The sequence below is a fragment of the Prionailurus viverrinus genome, chromosome A3 (genome assembly GCF_022837055.1).
Source record: "Prionailurus viverrinus isolate Anna chromosome A3, UM_Priviv_1.0, whole genome shotgun sequence".
Lineage (NCBI taxonomy): Eukaryota > Metazoa > Chordata > Mammalia > Carnivora > Felidae > Prionailurus > Prionailurus viverrinus.
In genome coordinates, this window is record NC_062563.1 from 101,604,061 (window position 1) to 101,625,460 (window position 21,400).

A 21,400-nucleotide genomic window follows, 5' to 3' on the forward strand; every position below is an offset into this window, starting at 1 on the left:
TAAACTCTCGTTTCCCAGTTCTGACAAAGTTAGTTCTGACAGTTTCTGGTACTTCTGAAAATCTGGAGGTGTGAGTGTATGGAGCTGTCTACTCCACCATTTTCCTGATGTCACTCTACATTTTTTAAAACTATCATTAATTATATGTAGAAGAGGAATTCCTTAGCTTTAAAAAAGGCATTTCCATGCTGTGATTTAGACCTGCATTTCTGAAAAGATTTCAGTGATAAGGAAATGTTAATTCTGGCATCTCAAAAGAAAACTGTCTTGGTCAAATAAATTTGGGAAAAGTATATGAAAAGCTCTGAAAAGTTGGAAAAGACCTTGCTTTTTATTTGAACCAAATATTTCCAGTTTTACTTAAGAGCCTTTCTTACTGATACTACAGATTAGCATTTGAAGAGCAGCTGTGTCACTATGGTAGGACAAGAAAAGTGGTCATACTTCTTCAACTAGGTGTTGGGTGTCAGGAAGAGGTGCAGAGAAAGGCATGACTAGTACTCTTTGGGAACAAATATGAGTCAAAACCCCTTCTCTCCAGGAGTCCTGAGATAGATGAGGAAATACACGACAAGGAGGCCCCAGGTGATGTGAGCTGTATGAGTGGTAAGTGCTCAGGAAGGCATGAAAGGCAACATGGGGAGTGTGGGGAGGGACAGAGTAAATGAGGTTACAACCTGTCTAGAGTGAAATGCTGGGTGATCACCACAAGCTGGATGGTGGTTTTTAGTGTGAGCTATATTTCCAAACAAAACAAATGGGTCAGTGTTGTGGGATGCTACTCTTGACTTTGTTTGTTTGTTTGTTTGTTTGTTTAGGGCACCAAGTAGATTCAGTCTATGGTTGGGGTGGAGAATGTGAGCTGGTGCTGCTAGTGCTGGACCTAAGCTGACAAGCTGAGGAAAGAGGAAAACTTTTATTGCAGGTATTTACACCATCATTTCCCTTCCCAGATTGTGGACCCTTACAGAGCCAGTGTAGTAACTGACTCTCCTTATTTCCAATGATGCCCAGAAGAATACTGAGGGAAAATGGACTATATAACATGATAAGACAACAATGATATTTCCTTAACCTGAAAACAGGAATGGAGAAAAGAGGACCTCTTCAAACAATGAAAACAAACCAACCCTACATTTACATCATTTTATTTGAATGGCTGGAAGAGTGGTTGTAATTATTCTGTCCATCCATCCACCTGGATAAACTCTGATTATCCATATAAGACAAAAATGCTCAGGGATTCTGAGCATCCCTTAATTCCATTATCATTCTGTGAATAAACTAGCCAGATAAATGCAATCATGAAAATATATCCTGTTAATGTCAGTTCTTCTCAAGTTAATTTATAGATTCAAAGTAATCCCAATCAAAATCACAGCTAGTTTGTAGATATTGACAAATGAGTTCTAAAGTTTATGTGGAGAGGCAAAAGGCCCAGAATAGCCAACACAACAGTGAAGAACAAAGCTTGATGGTATTATCTGACTTCAAGACTTACTATAAAGGTACAGCAATAAGACAGGGTGGTAACTAGTGAAGGAAAAGGCAAATACATCAATATAACATCAGTGAAACAGAACCGAGGGCCTGAAACAGACCCACACAAAAATGGCCAACTGATCTTTGAAAATGGAGTAAGGACAATATAATGCAGCAGAAATTGTCTTTTCAGCAAATCGTGCCAAAACTGGACATCAACATGCAAAAAAATAAATCTAGACACAAACCTTACACACGTCGCAAAAATTAAATCAAAATGGATCAAAACCTAAATGTAAAACATTAAATTCCTGGAAGAATTTTGGAGAAAATCTAGGTGATCATGGGTATGATCATGACTTAAAATCTAACACCAAAGGCATGATCATGAAAGAAATCATTGGAAAGCTGGACTTAAGACTGAAAACCACTCCGTGAAAGACAATGTGAAGGAGTGAGAAGACCAGCCTTAGACTGGGAGAAAATATCTATAAAAGACATATCTGAGATAGGACTGTTATGCAAAGAACTCTTCAAACTCAACAATGACAACCCAATTGAAAATGAGCAAAGACCTAAACACCTCACCCAAAAAGATATACAAATGGCAGAAAAGCACATGGAAAAATGTTTAACATCATAAATCACTAGGGAATTGCAAATTAAAACAACAGTGAGATAATACTACATACCTGATAGAATGGTCAAAATCCAAAACACTGACAACATCAACTACTCACGAGGATGTGGAGCACTAGGAGCTCTCAGTCATGGCTGGTGGGAATGCAAAATGGTACAGCCAACTTTGGAAGACAGTTTGGCAGTTTCTTACAAAACCAGATATGGTCTTACCAGTGATCCAGCAATTGTGTTCCTTGGTATTTACCCAAATGAGTTGAACAACAAACAGCAGCAGCAGCAGCAGCAGCAGCAGAGAAAAGCAGCAGAGAAAAGCAGCTGGATGGTGAAAGTCCTAATCTCACAGCTGTCTGCTCTGGGTCCAACGTGCATTGGGAAGGAAGGGAAGCAAACTACATATGCACACCTGTCAGGACATAATACAGCCATCCGGCCAACAGGACAAGGAGTCACAATTCTTGAGGATCCTTTTGGTTAAACAGATGACAAAGCAGAAACGTCGCTCCCACACCACATCTGTGAAAGCTGGGGAACAGCATCCACGGAGCAGAAGCCTCTTCTGCTGGGCTTCCAAGTCCCATATGACTGGCTATAGCACCTTCTCTCTTTCCAAGGCCAACATATAATCTGAGACCGCAAACACCTTGAAAATTCACTGCACATGACAATCTACAATGAGACCAAGTGTTAAAGCAAAAATTTATTAAAATCCATTTTATATAGTGTTTTAGAGACAAAAAAATGGAGAGTCCTCAACATTCAGGCCAACTCTATCCTCAGAAGTGCTTCGGGAGAAGACAGATTCCTTTGCCCTTCCCTCCAAAAGATACTTCTGTTTATGCTCCTGAAAATGATGCATCGCATGAAGTCAGATTCCTTTGCCCTCCCCCCCAAAGGATGCTTCTATTTATACCCCTGTAAATGATGCATTTATAACCCCAACTCTCAAGGACAATCCCATTGAGATCCCCAAACCTCTGCAAAGTGAAGAGATATGAGCAGAGAACCTTCTCAGAATAAAAGTGCCTCAGAGGCGTAGTGCAAGAGATACATAACATGGTGACTGCTTCAGAGGAGTGTGCCCACTCCCAGTAGGTGGGCTGTGAAAGAGCCTGAGGGCCCAGCTGGGCAGCCACTAGCTGCGGAGTGTGGCCAGACGGGACTGCATGGCCTCCAGGGCCTCTTCTTCCTCCTCATCTTCTGATGCGGCCATGGCTCCTGAAGGTTCAGGCTCCGGAAGGGCGTCGGTCACTTTACTAGGTGCTTTGCCCAAGGCCCCTGAAAAGAAACAGCAAACAAATGAACAAATTATCATTTTAAAGAAGTGGTCCCCTATCCTCTCTGCCTTTCGTACCTGAAGAGCCTAACAAGAAACAGAAAAGGGGCAATAAAACAAGCTGTTCGAGGGCGGATTTGCTCACTGTGACAAAAGTGCAAACGCCAACTTGTGATGATACCAAGGTCATAATAACGGAGGATTCGGGTTTTAAGAAATTTGGTACTGCCACTCTTGTTCTAAATTCCTAAACACTATTGAATACTTAAGTTTCAAGATTCATGAAGATGTTACACGTCTCTCAGTAAAACTAAACGGTTTTTAAACTTCCACAAAAGGTTTTCCTGGAGGAACTAGTCTTTCCCAACAATTTAAAAACAAATAATTAAACAAATAATTTTAAAACAGATAAAAATTAAATCTCACGAATTTTTTTGTTAAACATAAAACCCAAACTCCAGAAGTAAAAATAAAGCTTAAAACTTCATTAACCATTTTTCAGAGAGGACTGTTTTTGTTCATCCTCTTTCCAGTCTTTTCTTATAGACATGTTTTTTACACACGAGCATGTATTTCAATAACAAGGCTCTTCTCACACATTATATTGTGAATGTCTTTCCATGTCAATGAACGTATTTCCACACAATCACAGCTATAAAGTATTCCATTAAAACAGATATAATTCAACCAGTATTCTATTAGTATCCATTTAGGTTATTTCAAACTTTTCAATGTGATAAATAATGCTACAACAGACTTCCTTGAGTTAAATCTTTCAGCACATCCTTAATTACTAGTTTAAAATAAATTCCCAGAAATCAGTCTGACAGGTTGATGGCTTTTGACAGCTACTGCCTAATTGCTTTCAAGAAAGTCTATAGAAATTTAAGCTCCCCTGAGGCGCCTGGGTGGCTTAGTCGGTTGAGCGTCCGACTTCGGCTCAGGTCATGATCTCGCGGTCTGTGAGTTCGAGCCCCGCATCGGGCTCTGTGTTAATGGCTCAGAGCCTGGAGCCTGCTTCGGATTCTGTGTCTCCCTCTCTCTCTGCCCTTCCCCCGCTCATGCTCTGTCTCTCTCTCTGTCAAAAATAAATAAAACATTTAAAAAAAATTTAAAAAAAAAAAAAAAAATTTAAGCTCACAACAGCAGTGTTGTGAGAGCAGTTTCTCCTCACCATTCTGAAAACTTTAGGAATTTTTAAAACTCTTTGCATTTTTAAAAGATCTTGAAAAATAACACAATATATAGCTAACTTGCATAAAGAGTCACTGCATTGCATTTACAGTCATAAAGAAAAAGGTACTAGGTAATTTAGTGAATGCAAGAAGAATGACCATAAACGGAGGAGAGAAAGTTGAAGAGTCTCAGGACATACCTGCTGTGATTTCAAACAGAATTTTGTCAATTTCCATTTCTGCTGCTTCTTCCATTTCTTCCTGATCATCCATGCTTTCAAAAGTATCCTCTAACATTTCTTCTATGATGCCAGCCTAAACACAGAAAAAATCACGTCACGTCCCTCAACTGGTAAAAATGTTCCTCACAGAAACATCTGTGGGTCCAGTTCCACCTGAGCTCTAGTGTCTGTAAGTCCAGACCACCCTTTTGACGGTGAACACTCAAGACAGATGGTCATGAGAAACGAGGATGCTGTCTGTCCTCTCTGAAGAAAGGCAACGGCCATAGGGAAACTTCCCAGACTCAGCACCAAGGTTGGACGGGGGCCTCTGTCAATGGAGCCTCTCACAGTAACCCAGACAGTAATGATGGCACTTGGGGAACAACTTGTTGAAAGTGAGTGTGCCCTGAGCTGTCTTGGGAAGCATGAGCCCTAACGTTGCAAGCAGAGTCCGTGAGCACCGGACTTGAAACACAGTGTGAAAGCTGAGTGGAGTCTTAGTGGGCACTATGATAATAAGTACCAAGAGCAGAGTGGGGCTCCACGGAACCCTAAAAAGGCCTGAAGAGTACTTCAGCACGTCCAGGTCACAGCTGCTGGTGTAGGGCCAGTCCAGGGGGTCTGGCAAGGATCAATCAATTCACCAGAGCCTCATCCTCCATTCCTGACAGAATTGATCAGACAGCATTTCTGGACCCAACAAGGTAATGCCCAGACTCTACTGGAAGCCTTGTGCCTGGAAGCCTGAAGCCAGCCACTCAGCCTCCTTTCTCCTCGAGGTAGCAGGGCTCCAGTATGGCACACAAGAAAACTGTTCTCAGGGCGCCCGGCTGGCTTAGTTGGAAGAGCGTGCGACCCTTGATCTCTGGGTCATGAGTTCTAGCCCCACACTTACATAGATAAAACATTAAAAAAAAAAAAAGGAAACTGTTCTTGAACACTTGCCAACACAGGCCAGACCCGCAGTCTTCCTTGCCAAGCACTGTCCTCAGCTCCCAACTAGGACCCTACTGACTGTTTTTTGTTTGGTTTTGAAGTAAAAGGTCAGAACAGCATCCTCCAATGTCAGAAAGAGGCCCCCTGGGGAGAAGAGGTGGGAAGGGACGGAGAGGCAGAAAGAAAGCAAGGGTTCGGGCTTCTGAGAAGCTGCCAATAGCGAAAAATCCTCACTGCTTTGCCACTTGCAACAGCTGAGCCCCTTGCTTTGTACCTAATCCAGTGATTCAAGGAGCAGGTCACCTGTGACAGCTCCAGCCCTGGTTCCCTGCACTCGGCAGAGCATGACTCTCACTACCTACGCTGATGCTATCAGATGTAAAAGCAAGCCCTCTCTCCTGCCCGCCTTTGTGCTGCCAGAACACTCAAGTGACTCCTAATAACATGAATCAGAATAACCATATTCTACCCATTCTCAGATCCTTTCCTCTCAACCAAAATGAATAAACAGATTCAATTCAGATTCAATTCAATGGCCTGAATGAATGGATGTCATCTCAGTGCTAGAGGCTACTGAAAAGAGGTGCAGTACATGCTGGTTAACTAGTTACGCCAGCCTCCTGGAATCCTGGCTGTAACAGCCTTCCACATCCTGGAGGCAGAAACTGTTATTCATTCATTTATCCACCTATTCAATCAGCAACTATTCATCAAATGCCTACTCTGTGCCACACAAAGGACAGGGGGTGGGACAAATGGAATGACTAATATCATGTCCCTGCCCTCGAGGAGCTGGGCCCCTACCACAGGCTTCAGTTTGTACTTGGGGATGTATATCCTGGAGTGACCTCAGTAACTATTATCTACTACATGCAGGCCTTCCTCCAAATCTATACTCCTTTCACTATTCAGAAACCACTGTGGCAAAGACCCCAGGTTCTTAAAGGGGCTTCCCCTCAGATCCTAGTGGTCACAAATTTAGAATTTAGCGGGCCTAAAGTCATTCCAAGAATTACCCTGTTATCCTGTTCTACATGGACAGTCATCACAACTTGGGAGAAAAGATCCACGTACCACTTTTAAAGGACACACACTCCTGACCCTGGTCCCTCCTTCCTACTACTGCCCAAGGATTTCTCATCCCAAAGACCTAGGTTCTGAGCTTTATATGTTGCTACTGGTTTTCTCCAGTTCTTCTCCCCCATGCCTCACAGTCCCGCATATAATTCAAGTTCATAAATGAAATTCCCTAGGAAGAAGAAACACAATTTCTATGCACAAGCTGAAGTATACAATGTTGGCTCTTAGGTCACAAGTCAAAAGTGTGAAACACACCTGTCTGAGATACTTCCTACCACCATTTCTGAGGCAGCTCAAGCAATAAGGTCAGACATCTGTGCTCCAAGCCCAGATCTGTCACGACCAAGGCCACTTAGGTAAATTACCTGGCAACTTGAAGACTCAATTTCCTCCTGTGTAAAATGGGGTAAAAAAAATATCTCCCCCACAGGGTCACTGGGAGGACTCTATAGGACAGCACGTGTGACGTACCACTGGCTGGCAGGGAACTCAGTAACCGTGCTCTTCTGAGCCTTGTCCCTCCCTGTCTGAAGGCCACCGGTATAGGTCCTCTCCAGGCCCTGATCCTGGGGGTGGCAGGTACTTACTGCTTTCGGTTCTCAGTCTCTCCTCTTCTGGCCTAAAATAGGGGACATTAAACTCCACAGAGTGTGGGCCAAATCCAGTCCACTGCCTGTTTTTGTAAAGTTTTACTTTGATACAGTCATGCTCATTTGTTTATATTATCTATGGCTGCTTTTGTGCTACAAAGCAGAGTTGAGTAGTTACAACAGAAATGTATGGCCCATAAAATATAAAATACATTTTATTATCTAGCCCTTTACAGAAAAGGTTTGCCAATTCCTGGTCTGGAACGACTTCCCTCCCCAGCGTCACTAATACTCCCCTGAGGAAGACCCTGGTTTCTTTCTGTCTCCCTGCTCATGTTGGAGCCTGGAAACTCTAGCTCCCTGAATCTTCCACCTCCCCTTGAGCCTTGGGTATACTTTCACTTCTTCTAAGGAACACTGGCAATCTGACCCATCCTCTGCCATGCTCAGTTCAGACAGTTTCAACCAGTGCTAACAGCTGCTCCTCGGTCTTCAAAATCATCTCTGTCTGGCACCAGTGGTCCGTCCATTCCCACCCAGCCCCAGCCCCCTGCTCTGCTGGAAGTGACTGCTAACTGTTTGGAATAGGATGCAGAGTTGGCCCCAGGTCACCTTCATCATCTCTTTGGATAGTTCCCTCATGGTGGCCTGGATTTCTGGGATCTTCACAAGGCTCTGCATGGCCTTCATCACTTCTGTGCTCTTCTGTAGGGAACCGGCCACTCGCAAAACCGCTGAAAAGGAAAAGGAACAGGATCGTTCAAGAGAATGTGACACAGGATTGGGAATAAAGCATGACAGTCAGGTGCGCCTAGGTAGCTCAGGTGGTTAAACATCTGAGTCTTGATCTCAGCTCAGGTCTTGATCTCAGGGTCATGAGTTCAAGCCTTGCCCTGCGCTCTGTGGCAGTTGTGAAGCCTAATTAACAACAACAAAGAAAGAGTGATAGTCAAATTATAAGCTATTCTAATAAAAGAGAACAGTAGTAGGTAGACTCCCAAAACTATCTGTGAACCTACATTACTATGCAAGTTGACCAAGAGACTGACTTTTCTAAACCGTACACTTTAGCTACAACAGGTACAAACTCTGAGCATGCACACCATCCGGCTGATGTGGAAAGCAGCCTGAAGGCGTGCATCTGAGCTTTAGGGAAGGAAGCCCGCTAGGAATGACTGTGATACCAGGACAAGTCACACGGGAGGAACAGCTCTAGATCTTGCCAGGGCCACACTGGAAAATACAACACTTTAGGCTATACACAACTAGTGTTCCCCATACACCAGCCTATGGATGGCTGCTGCTCTCTGCGGGTCCTGTCACTAGTCCTCAGGAAAATGAGATAAATCAGGATGAGATATATAGTGAGTCTACGTGTTGTTGTATGGCAGTTACAGTTCCTTGCTACGGAAACATTTTCTGTAGTTCGATCATATACACACTTCTATATAAGAAATCACGGTAATAGCAAATGATCATCCCTCTGCCCTGCACCCTACCCACCACCACACACACATCTTTAACATGTCAAAGATATGGCAGCCTTCCAAATCTGTTTTGCAATATCATAAGACTTAAAGTTCTGAGCTGTCCAACAAAACTGGCACAGAGACTGCCTGAACACTGCAGTGCCTGGCTAAGCTACGAGTTACTAAAAATTTACCCATCTGAATCCAGACTCTAGGCAGCTCTCACATGTAAGGGAAAACAAGAGGCAAGGAAACAAGAGTGACCAGGGAAATATCTGGGTGACATACACACCATTTTGCGATTTTTCTAAAGGAGTAAGGAAGTTTGTTAGTTGCAGAGAATTCTTCATTTCTCCTTAACATGGGAATGGGGAAGTGAAATACTGATCTATTAAGATTAAGATTAGTATATATTACAGCAGAAATATCAAGAATCTGTATGGCTGAAATAACAAATTATATATGCCATTATAATGATACAAAAAAGTTTTAAAATATTAAAGTTACTATTGGTTATTGTAAAAAGGTAAGTGAGGGAAAGAAGGGCAAAAATAAAGTTTATTCCATATATTTCTTTTTGAACTATAAAGTTTGATGTCTACACAGGCCCATGATTTATCCTAATTTACATGCTGAGTTTCCCACAGAGAGTGCTTGAACATGACATGTGTTCAATAAACTTTTTTGAGTTGAATTAGTAAAAAAATAAAAATAAAAAGATGGGAGCTAAAGAAAAAAACTGGTGTGATAAGTATTAAATACTAAAACATTTGTACTTTGAAAAGGGTATGAGTTTCTGATAAAAGAAACAAGAGAGGTGCCTGGGTGGCTCAGTTGGTTGGGCATCTTGACTCTTGATTTTGGCTTAGGTCATTATCTAATGGTTTGGGAGTTTGAGCCCTGCGTCTCCCTCTCTCTCTGCCCCTCTCCTGCTCTCTCTCTCTCTCTCTCTCTCTCAAAATAAACAAAAAAAAAAAAAAAAAAGAAGAAGAAGAAGAAGAAGAAAAGGAAGAGTACAGTGGGAAAAGAAGAAACAAAAATAAACTCAGAAATAAAACTAATCCCAAAAGACTTTACTTTGATTGCCAATCAGGATTGGGGGAAGCAGATTTTTAAAAGGCCAATGCTACAATGGAAACTCAAAACAAAGAAAGATGAATATACAAAGAAAAATAAAAGACTAAAAACTAAAATGTACTTTCTATGTTCCACAAGGAAAGAAGCATGTGAGGAAGATAAAAACTGTTTTATAATAATAAGTCACCCCTACAGCAGAATGAGAAGTAGGCCATAAGCTGGAAGAAAATATTTGCAAAAAACAAATGAGAAAGGAATGTTTATCCAACGTATGCAAAGAACTCTTAAAACTCAGTAAGAAAATGAACAATCCAATTAAAAATGGGCAAAGACCTAAACAGATACCTCACCAAAAAAGATGGCAAAAACCCCGCAAACCCCACACGAAAAGATGATCAACATATCATTAGGGAATTGCAAACTAAAACAAGGAGATACCACTACACATCTATTAAAATGTCAAAATCCAAAACACTGACAACACCCAATGCTGGTGAGGATGTGGAGCAACAGCAACTGCTGGTGGGAATGCAAAATGGTACAGCCACTTTGGAAGACAATTTGGCAGTTTCTTACAAAATTAAACCTACTCTTATATATGAGCTCCTTGGTATTTACCCAAATGAGCTGAAACGTACGTCTACACAAAAACCTGCAGATTGACAGCTTTCTTCATTATTGCCCAAACTTAGAAGCAACCAAGATGTTGCTTGCAAAAGAACAACAATAATGGAGCAGATAAAGCGTGGTATATACAAGGGAATATTCAATGTTAAAAAAAGCTCTCAAGCCATTAAAAAAATGGAGGTAACTGGGGCACCTGCGTGCTTCAGTCAGTTGGGCATCCGACTTTGGCTCAGGTCATGATCTCACAGTTTTTGAGTTTGAGCCCTGCATGGGGCTCTGTGCTGACAGCTCGAAGCCTAGAGCCTGCTTTGGATTCTGCGTCTCCCTCTTTCTCTGCCTCTCCCCCACCGTGCTCTCTCTCTCTCTCTCTCTCAAATAAGTAAACCTTAAAAAAAAATGAAGGAAATTTACTTACATGCATATTACTAAATGAAAGAAACAAATCTAAAAGGCTTACTTAACACATTGTATCAGTCCAACTATATGACATTCTGGAAAAGGCAAACACTATGGAGACAGTAAAAAGATCAATGGTTGCTTGGGGTGGGAGGGAGGAGTGAACAGGCAGAGCACAGAAGATTTTTTAGCTATACATATTTCACAATAAAAAAAGAATCTCCAAAAAGGTTAGAATGATACAGAAAACAAGAGGTTAGCATTATAAAAACTACCTGACATTTAAAATTAGAAAGAGCAAAGTCACACGGGAAGGGATCATGACATGAGCCTCATTGCCTGGTTATAGCTCTTTCTGCTAGTCCCTCCCCAGCCCACTGCCAGATCTTCCTGCTGTTTTTCCAGCATTCCAGGCTCCTCCAAGTGCAAGGTCTCTGTATGCTCCTCCCTCAATATGCAGGGCAGGGCCCCACTAACAGCTCTAGAGAGTGGAGACCTAATGGATGGATTTCTTTTTTTAACAGTATGCTTCATGAATTTGCATACCATCCTTCTGCACAGACCATCTTCTCATTAAAGTCACCATTCTGGTAATATGTGCTGCCCAAGTCATTTAATGAATCTTCTCATTAAAGTCACCATTCTGGTAATATGTGCTGCCCAAGAGAGGACAAGATATCTTTTTTATTTGGAGGTGGACTCATGATTTTATTTCCAGTGCCTTCCATTGTGCCTGACACAGCTGACTCTCAAATGTTGAATAAACCAATGAATGCATTTAGAAGACAACAAGCAAAACTATGATATTCAAACTGGATTTTAAAAAATGTTAAACATATTCACGTCTTAACAGCAAGCAACACTGAGGTGGTTAATAAAGACTCAAATGCCTCTACATATAATGACATATTTAGATCAGAAATGTGTTATTCCTTTCTTGTACTGACCATAAAAATTCCAGAGCGTTTCTTTATGGAAATAAATAAAATCAACAAATTTCATATGGCAAAAAGAAGGGGAGGGACTTTAACAAATAGAAACTAGTTCTCCCCAAATTTTCAATTACATAGAATGATGGCACCTGGGGAACAACTTGTTGAAACTCTCAACTTCTCACTTCCCCTCCTTCCAACTCCTGGCAACCACCAATGTACTTTCTGTGTCCGTGGATCTGACTATTCTAGGCACCTCATGTAAGTGGAATCATAGTTATCTGTCCTTCTGGGACAGGCCTGTTTCACTTAGCATAATGCCTTCAAGGTTTATCCACATTGTAACAAAGTGTCAGCATTTCCTTCCTTCCTTCCTTTTTTTTTTTTTTTTTTTTTAAAGTTTGAGAGTGAGAGAGTGCGAGCAGGGGAGGAGCAAAGAGAGGGGGAGAGAGAATCCCAAGCTGGCTCTGCATTAACAGCACAGAGCCTGACTTAGGGCTCGATCCCACGAACCATGAGTTCATGACCTGATCAAAAATCAAGAGTTGCACACTCAACCAACTCAGCCACCCAGGCGCCCCATTATTTTTTTCCTTTTAAGGCTGAATAATATTGTGTGTATATATACCACATTTTGTTTATCTATTCATCCTTCAATGGATACTTGGGTTACCTTTACCTTTTGTCTATTGTCAATAATGTGACTATGAACATGGATGTACAAATATCTGTTTGAGTCCCTATTTTCAATTATTTTGGGTATATACCCAGAGACATTATTTCTGAATCATATGGTAATTCTATTTCCTGTCTCACCTTTGAAACTTTCTCTTAACTTACTCCCCCTTTTAAAGCATACTCATCATCTGTCTTATTCTGCAAGAAGCTGCTGTCAGAAAGCTATCACTTGGAAAGCATCTAATAATAATGTATTAATAGCTGACAAGGCTTAACATGTTACCCTTCCCAGGGATATCTGCATTTTAGCTGAAGATCTTGAGGAAAGTGACTTCATCAAATGGTGGCTTTTCAAAGCAACAACAGGCTAGGATAGAAGGGGGGCAGACATTGAGGGCAAGACCCTAATCTTAGGAACTCTCATTATAGTATTTCTAGTTTTCTCTTCTCTCATTCCAAAATATAGACTCCTCCCTCCTGCTCTGTCCTCGGTGCCACCCTTCTCTGCTGTATTTAATTTGCCAGCAGGAACATCCTACTATAAGGCCTCTCAACAACCTCCCCAGGGCTTCCTCCCACCAGCCTGGTGCTTAAGTACTTAGAAGCAGGGTGATGATCCTCCTGGAGTCAGTCTGGACAGCCCCAAATAGAAGCTCTGTTCTCTCTTTAGGGCCGCTTCCCTTCTCTCAGTTTCCAGTGTCTTTTAATGGCCCTGCATTCTTTTCAGGTTCAAGGTCTTAAAGCATTTCCAGCTTATTTGTACCCTGACTACATCCATTTACTCTGCATCCAGACTAAAACTTCCCAGTGTCCTCTCTTCCGTGCATCTCATTTGACTAAGCTACTCAGGTCCTGCCCATGGCCACTCAGGTCCCCCGCCTGCCATCCTGCTGTGCCAGTCCCTTGCTGCACCTACAGTCTGTGCTCACAATGTGCACGGCACTCTACTGCCTACAAAATGGAATGATAAGTCCTTGCTTAACTTACAAAACTGACTCCAAATTACCTTTGGAGCTCTACCTCCCACTGCCCCACTTAATGTGCTCTTGTCAAACTGAAACACGTACTGTTTGCTGAACACAGCCTGAAGTATTTCATCTGTGCCTTTGTGCACCCTAATCCATGAACTGAGATGCCTCTGATTCGCCTCAGAATACTTTTCCTCTGAACTCGTCCTGCAGTTTATCTGTGCCACCCCTACAGCGATCTCAATCTGAGCTTGTCTCTGAAAACCCTTGCTCTCCTGACGGCTGTAAAAACTGTCTTCCTCACCTCCCTGCTCAGCCTCTCCGGCCATCCCTCCTCCATGTTCTCCTGTACCCCAACCTCCCGGAACTTCCTAAATGTGCAGTTTTTCTTGGCCCCAGGGCTCTCCTATGAGCTGCCTGGCACTCAGGTTGGAGTACCCATGTCGTCCTTCAGTATTGTTGGTCCCTGAAAGGAGCCATTCTCCACTCCGGTTCCCTTTTCCAGTCTCCTGGTGCTTATCACAGTTTGCAAGAGAAGTACCACTTATTTGACTATTAAATTTATTATTTTTTAGGTATTTTTATTAAATTTACAGATTAGCTGCTTTCATCCCATACTTAGAGGGCAATGACTGTGCCTATAATGTTGACTATCCCTGGTGCCCAGCAATACATCTGCCACATAATAGGGGCTAAAAAATGGATTTATTAAAGAATTATCATTTCACTCTTGGTAGCTTTGTCTGCCTGAGAAGACTGGGGAAGTTTCTCATGCTGCCTACACTTAATCCAGCCTCCCCACCATCCCCACCCTCTCCTTTTCTTTCTTAAAAAAGAAGAGAGATAGAGAAAAAGAGGGTGGTGAGAAGGAGCTCTGACAAACAGTTCAAGGAACACTAGAACATTTCAGAAAGAAGTGTTCATGAAATAAGAACAGGATGATTTCAAAAAAAATCAGAGAACTCTTCTGTAAATTAAAATTCAGATAGCCAAAATGAAGAATTTGAGAGAAGAAATGGGAAATAAAGTTAAGGAAATTTCTCAGAAAGTGAAACCCAACAACAAAATTGGTGACAGTGATCATATTTTGAGCTATATATAGAGCAATCACCACACACCAGGCGTTGGTTGATAAGCCTCACAACTACTCTATGAGGAAGGTGCTATTATTATTTTCAAAATGGAAAACAGGAAAGGTAAGAAAATTAAAGGATCAGTCTGGGAAGTCTAACAAAATCTTCTGCTTCCAGAAAGAAAGGGAAAATACAGTGGAAAGGAAATGATCTCATGAACACATCCAAGAACTAAAAGACCAGGGAACTGAAGGGACAGCACCCTTGTCTTTTAGGAATCCATGTGGAAATATTTACAGATGAAACTGTGTGGGGTCTTAGGTTCCCCAGGGGGAAATACAAGGGAGTAGATGCAGATACAGATGAAGTAGGACCAGATAAGATTTCTGTGCAGGTGTAGTAATTCTGACATAACCATTAAGACATAAGTGGAGATAACCACTTAACATAACCATTAGGATATAAGTGGAGTCACCACACCCTAGGTGACAAAGTCAGGCGTGAAGATAAAAATGTGGAAAGCAGTATTTTGAGGCACGACATTAGATAAGGCCACCTGGGGGAAGAGAGTGAATATGGAAAACAGCGGAGGATCTAGAACGGAGTCTTAGGGCACTCTGACTCATTTAAAGGCCAAACAGGGAGCCTGGCTAGCGTGGTTGGTTGAGCATCCAACTCTTGATTTCAGCTCAGATCATGATCCTGGGGTCATGGGACAGAGCTCCAAGTTGGGCTGTGCATGGAATGCAGAGCTTGCTAGGATTCTCTCTACCTCTGCCCCTCTCCCCACTTGTGCACGTGTGCTCTAATTTAAAAAAAAAAAAAAAAAAAAAAAACAACCAGCAAATATTTTACTTTCCAGTTGTGAGAAAACCACAAATAATATGTATCTGAAACAAACAATAAAATATATTGTTATGGGTGTATATTTAAAGGATAACAAGCTCTGACTTCTGTGCAGTACATTCAAGAGCTTCTGTTTACTACTGAAAGTACATGCTACAGGAGAAGAGATTTTTCATGTGGATGATTACCTATGAGCTCTACCTGCTTGAAAAGGTCTTTAGGAATCAGTACACCAGAAAGAAAAGCTAAACAGAAGACAGTGATCAAGTACACGAGTTCCCAGAGAAATGTTATCTGCTGTAATAAGGTAACATTTCTCAAAAATTACGAAGTCTGACAAGGGTTGGTGAAAAGGTATGGAAAAAGGAACTCTCATCCACTGCTTGTGGGAATGTAAATTAGTAAAGCCTCTTTGGAGAACAATTTTGCAATTGTAGCAAATTTCAGCCCACTTATTTTTAACCCAGCAATTCTACTTCTGAGTATAAAATTGTTCTAGAGAAACCTTTACACATGGGCAAAAGAGAAAAGACATTCACAGCAGCACTGTAATAGCAAAATATTGAAAAGAGCCTAAATGTCCATCAGTGGAGGAAAAGTAAAATGTGATACATCCATCTGATGAAACAACATCCACTAGTTAAAAAAAATATGTCATTATGGGTATGCTTCAAAAACACAATGATAAATGAAAAACAACAAGGCAGAATGGTATATACAGAATACCATTTCTACCAACATCAAGATTCATAACAGTGATTACTTATGGGGTGGTTGAGAGAGAAGGGAACTGGGAAGACATATTAAAGGAGCTTCAACTTTAGTAGTACTGTTTCTTCTAGAATATAAAACTGAAGCAAATACAACAAAATGTCAAATTGTATTCATTCCAGGTGACAGGTACTCAAACATCTACTATATTATCCTGCGTACTTTCATCTCTGCAACTGGGGAAACAAAAATGGCTGTGCATACAGAGCTTTATGGGGGGGTGTGGGGAGAATAAGCCAGATGTTTTCTAAATTTTTTTTTCAACGTTTACTTATTTTGGGGACAGAGAGAGACAGAGCATGAACGGGGGCGGGGAGGGGGGGCAGAGAGAGAGGGAGACACAGAATCGGAAACAGGCTCCAGGCTCTGAGCCATCAGCCCAGAGCCTGACGCGGGGCTCAAACTCACGGACCGCGAGATCGTGACCTGGCTGAAGTCGGACGCTTAACCGACTGCACCACCCAGGCGCCCCTGCCAGATGTTTTCTAATGTTCACTCAGAAGAGGAAATACCAAAAAAATTTTAAATAAACTCATCAGGGTCACAGCACAGAGCCCGACGCGGGCCTCGAACCCACAAACCGTGAGATCATGACCTGAGCCGAAGTCGATCACTTAACTGACTGAGCCACCCAGGCGCCCCTGAAAATGTTCGTTAGTGTAAAATTTCTCTGTAATTTCTGAGTCCACACTCAAGTCTAAATATCTAACAGTCATTTGGTGCCATTCTCAAGGAACTATAATTCTGAGTTAGGACTTCTTAATTTAACAGAAATTAAGTTAAAAAACAGAAACTAGGGGTACTTGAGTGGCTCAGATGGTTAAGCGTCTGACTTTGGCCCAAGTGATGATCTTGTGGTCCATGAGTTTGAGCCCAGAATAGAGCTCTGTGCTTGACAGTTTGGAGCCTGGAGCCTGCTTCAGATTCTGTGTCTCCCTCTCTCCCCCTCCCTCACTCACACTGACTCTGTCTCCCTCAAAAATGAATAAACATAAAAAAAATTTAAAAAACAAACAGAAAACAACTGGATGTAAATTTAACCTATGACTCAAGCTGTCACTGGCCTAGAGACAGATGCATGTGAAAGATCACAACAGTATTACACTGGACAATAAAAGAAAACTAAATTATGTTTATTTTTATTTTAAATATTATAATACATTTTTAGAAATTAAACTGATAGCTCACATGTGTGAATACCCATTACAAGTTTGCAGATTCCTAAGATGTAAGGAAGCATTAGGTAGAGAGCCAGAGACAAGACAGAAAAGGAGGTGGGGTTAAAGCCAAAGATAAACTTGGATTGAGTGATTATCTATCTATCTATCTATCTATCTATCTATCTATCTATCTATCTATTTAAAGTAGGCTTCATACCCAGTGCAGGGCTTGAACTCACGACCCTGAGATCAAGAACTGAGCTGGGATCAAGAATTAGATGCTTAGGGGTGCCTGGGTGGCTCAGTCAGTTATTAAGCATCTGACTCTTGATCTCAGCTCAGGTCATGATCTCATGGTTTATGAGTTCGAGCCCTGGAATTCTGTTTCTCCCTCTCTCTGATCCTCCCCTACTCATGCTTTCCCTCTCTCTGTCTCAAAATAAACAAATAAACTTGAAAAAAAAAAAGAACTGAATACTTAACTAACTGAGCCACTCAGGAGCCCCAGACCTGGACTATTTTAGCATTCTGCCTTGGGTGACTCTGCTCTCGGAACAGAGGAAATTCTCTTCTTATTCCTCCAATGCACAGGCTCACTTCTTACTCCTCTGACTCAACTCTCAGGTCACTTTATAACACTGTTCACATGAGGCAGAATATTCTAAGCAAAGCAGATTTATATGCTTATTTTGCCATTATTGCAACAACACTGCAAAAGAAAATGAATCATAAAATAATGATAGTAATAATTATATTTTGCATTTGTGTAACACTCCAACCAAGACAATATAAAGAATAAAAACCAGAGTGGAGTCTGTTCTTCCCATTCAAGAAATCCAGCCAGGACTAATAAAAGTAGCAAGAGCCATCAGCATTAATGAGGAGGCTGCAGATAATGGCCATCTTACCCAGCTGGTTCTTCATCCCCATGAGCACAGAGTTCATGTGAGCTTTGGAAGCATAGAGCTTGCTCACAGCCTTCCTTGACCTGATCATCTCCTTGGCCAAAACTACACAGACGTCTTTCTGGCCCTTCTTGGCAGCATCTTTCACTGACCGTTTTACTTTTTCTTCTTCTCTTTGGATATCTAAATTTAGAACATAAGACAAAACACCAAAAAATTAAGGGTAAACCAGATTTATTGGCATTCAAATCCATTCTTATGGTGATCTAAATGGGTCTATTAAAAGGAAAACAGAAGGGCGCCTGGGTGGCGCAGTCGGTTAAGCATCCGACTTCAGCCAGGTCACGATCTCGCGGTCCGTGAGTTCGAGCCCCGCGTCAGGCTCTGGGCTGACGGCTCAGAGCCTGGAGCCTGTTTCCGATTCTGTGTCTCCCTCTCTCTCTGCCCCTCCCCCGTTCATGCTCTGTCTCTCTCTGTCCCAAAAATAAATAAACGTTGAAAAAAAAAATTAAAAAAAAAAAAAAAAAAGGAAAACAGAGGCGCCTGGGTAGCTCAGTCAGTGGAGGGTACAACTCTCAATTTTGAGGTTTTGAGTTCAAGCCCCATGTTGGGTGTAGAGATTACTTAAAAATAAACATTAAAAAAAATTTTTTTTTGAGAGAGAGACAGAGCACGAGTGGGGGAGGAGTAGACAGAGGAGACACAGAATCCGAAGCAGGCTCCAGGCTCTGGGCTGTCAGCACAGAGCCCAACATGGGCTTGAATACATTTACTATGAGATCATGACCTAAGCCAAAGTCAGACACTTAACTGAGTCAACCAGGTGCCCCTTAAAAATAAAATCTTAAAAAAAAACTAAAAAGAAAAACAGAGAGGATGATTTAAACAAAATTAAAATAATTAATGTGATAGGTTTTCATTATTTCCAGAAACAACATTAAAGTAACTTAGGAGTAAACAGGTAAGTAAATCCTATTACATTAGGCAAAATTTCAAAACTGCCTTTCCAAGGCCATTCTAACATTCATTGGTACTGTACTAAGGAACTTTAACCATACTATAAATGAGCTTTCTCTAATAATCAATAATGTTTCTGCAATTATGGGAGTATAATCTCTGTACATTTATTAATGATTTATAAAAACCTGCAACTTGAGGAAAACCCAAACATATTAAAGTATCAAAACATCATCAACCAGAGGTAAGATACATCTGTATTATATGCTTTATGAACAGCAGAAATACTTTTATTGTGGTAAAACACACATAACATAAATTTGCCATCTTAACCATTATTTTAAGTGTACAGCTAAGTGGTATTAAGCACATTCATTTTGGGTTTTTTTTTTGGTTTTTTTTTTAATTTTTTTTTCAACGTTTATTTATTTTTGGGACAGAGAGAGACAGAGCATGAACGGGGGAGGGGCAGAGAGAGAGGGAGACACAGAATCGGAAGCAGGCTCCAGGCTCTGAGCCATCAGCCCAGAGCCCGACGCGGGGCTCGAACTCACGGACCGCGAGATCGTGACCTGGCCGAAGTCAGACGCTTAACCGACTGCACCACCCAGGCGCCCCAAGCACATTCATTTTGTTGTTAACCATCACCACCATCCATCTCCAAAATTCTTTACAACTTTCAAAACTGAAACTCAGGCTGTGTGCCTGAGTCATGGGGATCTGTCTCTTGCTTTAACAATGTATGTAGACAGAAAGGCCCCATACCATTTTTCTAGTTGCAATTGTTGGAATCATCTTCTCTGCCACCCTCCACCTGTGGGATCAGCCAACACCACATTTCCAGCTTAACTCCTTACTGCTACTAAACACAAGTGCCCAGATTCATCTGAAGTATTTCACTGAGGTTCTGAGATTCCTAAGAATTATTCCACCTTCAACTTCCTGGTCAACATTTACCTGTGTACTTCCTATACCTGCCTCTCCTGGGCTTCTATTTCAACTGTTAGAATGTGACTCAGCAGGGCCTGGGCCACTTCCTTCATAAGTGGGCACCTCGCATCTCTTGAAGATGAAAAATCAGCTCCCTCTTCCAGGAGGTGCAGAAGCCGCCTCAAGATCAGTGGGGCAAAAACTCCAGGGTTCTAGACAAGAACCTGAAGCAGGCCCCTTGGGATCTGAAAGCCAGGGGTTCTGCCCACACAGACCCCCCCATGTCTGAGACTTTTTGAGGAACCATTTCCTGGATGAGGAGGGGAAACTCAGGAGGATGGTGACCACCTGGCTTGCCTGGGCAGGCTGGCCAGCCACTAGGCTGGGCAAAGATCTCTTCGAAAGGCTCACTCCCCAAGCAAGACGGAGTCTGCATAGCCCGGCAGCCTCTGAAGGGATCCCTCTGGCACCCCCTTGGTGTCTGGGCTTCTGCCTGAGCCTCCCCGTGCAGCCACGAGGCAGCTTTCAACCACCCAGGAGCCCCACCCTGACCATGTACCAAATGGAAACAATAATGTTTTTTGCAGCAAAAACAACAAAAAACCTCAAACTCAAACCCATTAAACAATGACATCCCATTCCCTCCTCCCATCACCCCCCCAGTAACCATCATTCAACTTTCTGCCTTTACGAATTTGACTACTCTAAGCACCTTATATAAATGGAATCATAGAGTATTTGTCTTTTTGTGGACTAGCTTATTTCACTTAGCATAACATCCTTAAAGTTCATCTGTGTTGTAGCATGTATCAGAATTTCTTTTTAAGGCTTTCCACTGCATGTATATGCCAATTTTGTTCATTCATGTATCAACAGGCATCTGGGTTGCTTTTAACTCTTAGCTATTGTGAATAATGACACTATGAACATATCTCTACAAGACCCGTTTCAAATTTTTTGTGTATATACCTATATTACCATAGACTGGGTGGCTTAAAAATCATAGGTTTATTTCTCACAATTCTGGATGCTGGAAAGTCCAAGATCAAGGTGCCAACAACCAATTTGGTTCCTGCTGAGAGCCTACTTCCTGGTTTGCAGACAGTTAGCTTTTTGCTGTATCCTGACATGGCTAAGAGACACAAAAATTCAGTCCACAGCATTCTGCTCTGCCCCCACCCCCCGCCCCAAATTTATGTCCTTCTCACA

At 41.9% G+C, this 21,400-nt stretch overlaps 1 protein-coding gene across 2 annotated transcripts in view; it reads right to left on the minus strand.

The window, feature by feature from the left end:
* Positions 1-2,808: 2,808 nt before the first annotated feature.
* LOC125161835 (E3 ubiquitin-protein ligase RNF103) overlaps positions 2,809-21,400 on the minus strand; it is a 110,996-nt gene continuing 92,404 nt past the window's right edge. For both annotated transcript variants that reach the window (XM_047852012.1, XM_047852011.1), the window contains 4 exons: positions 18,308-18,487; positions 8,015-8,136; positions 4,773-4,887; positions 2,809-3,399 (listed from right to left, as the gene is read on the minus strand). In XM_047852012.1, the coding sequence (XP_047707968.1) occupies positions 3,257-3,399; positions 4,773-4,887; positions 8,015-8,136; positions 18,308-18,487 (560 nt within the window). In that variant the 3' untranslated portion in view covers positions 2,809-3,256. The remainder of the gene's footprint in view (positions 3,400-4,772; positions 4,888-8,014; positions 8,137-18,307; positions 18,488-21,400) is intronic.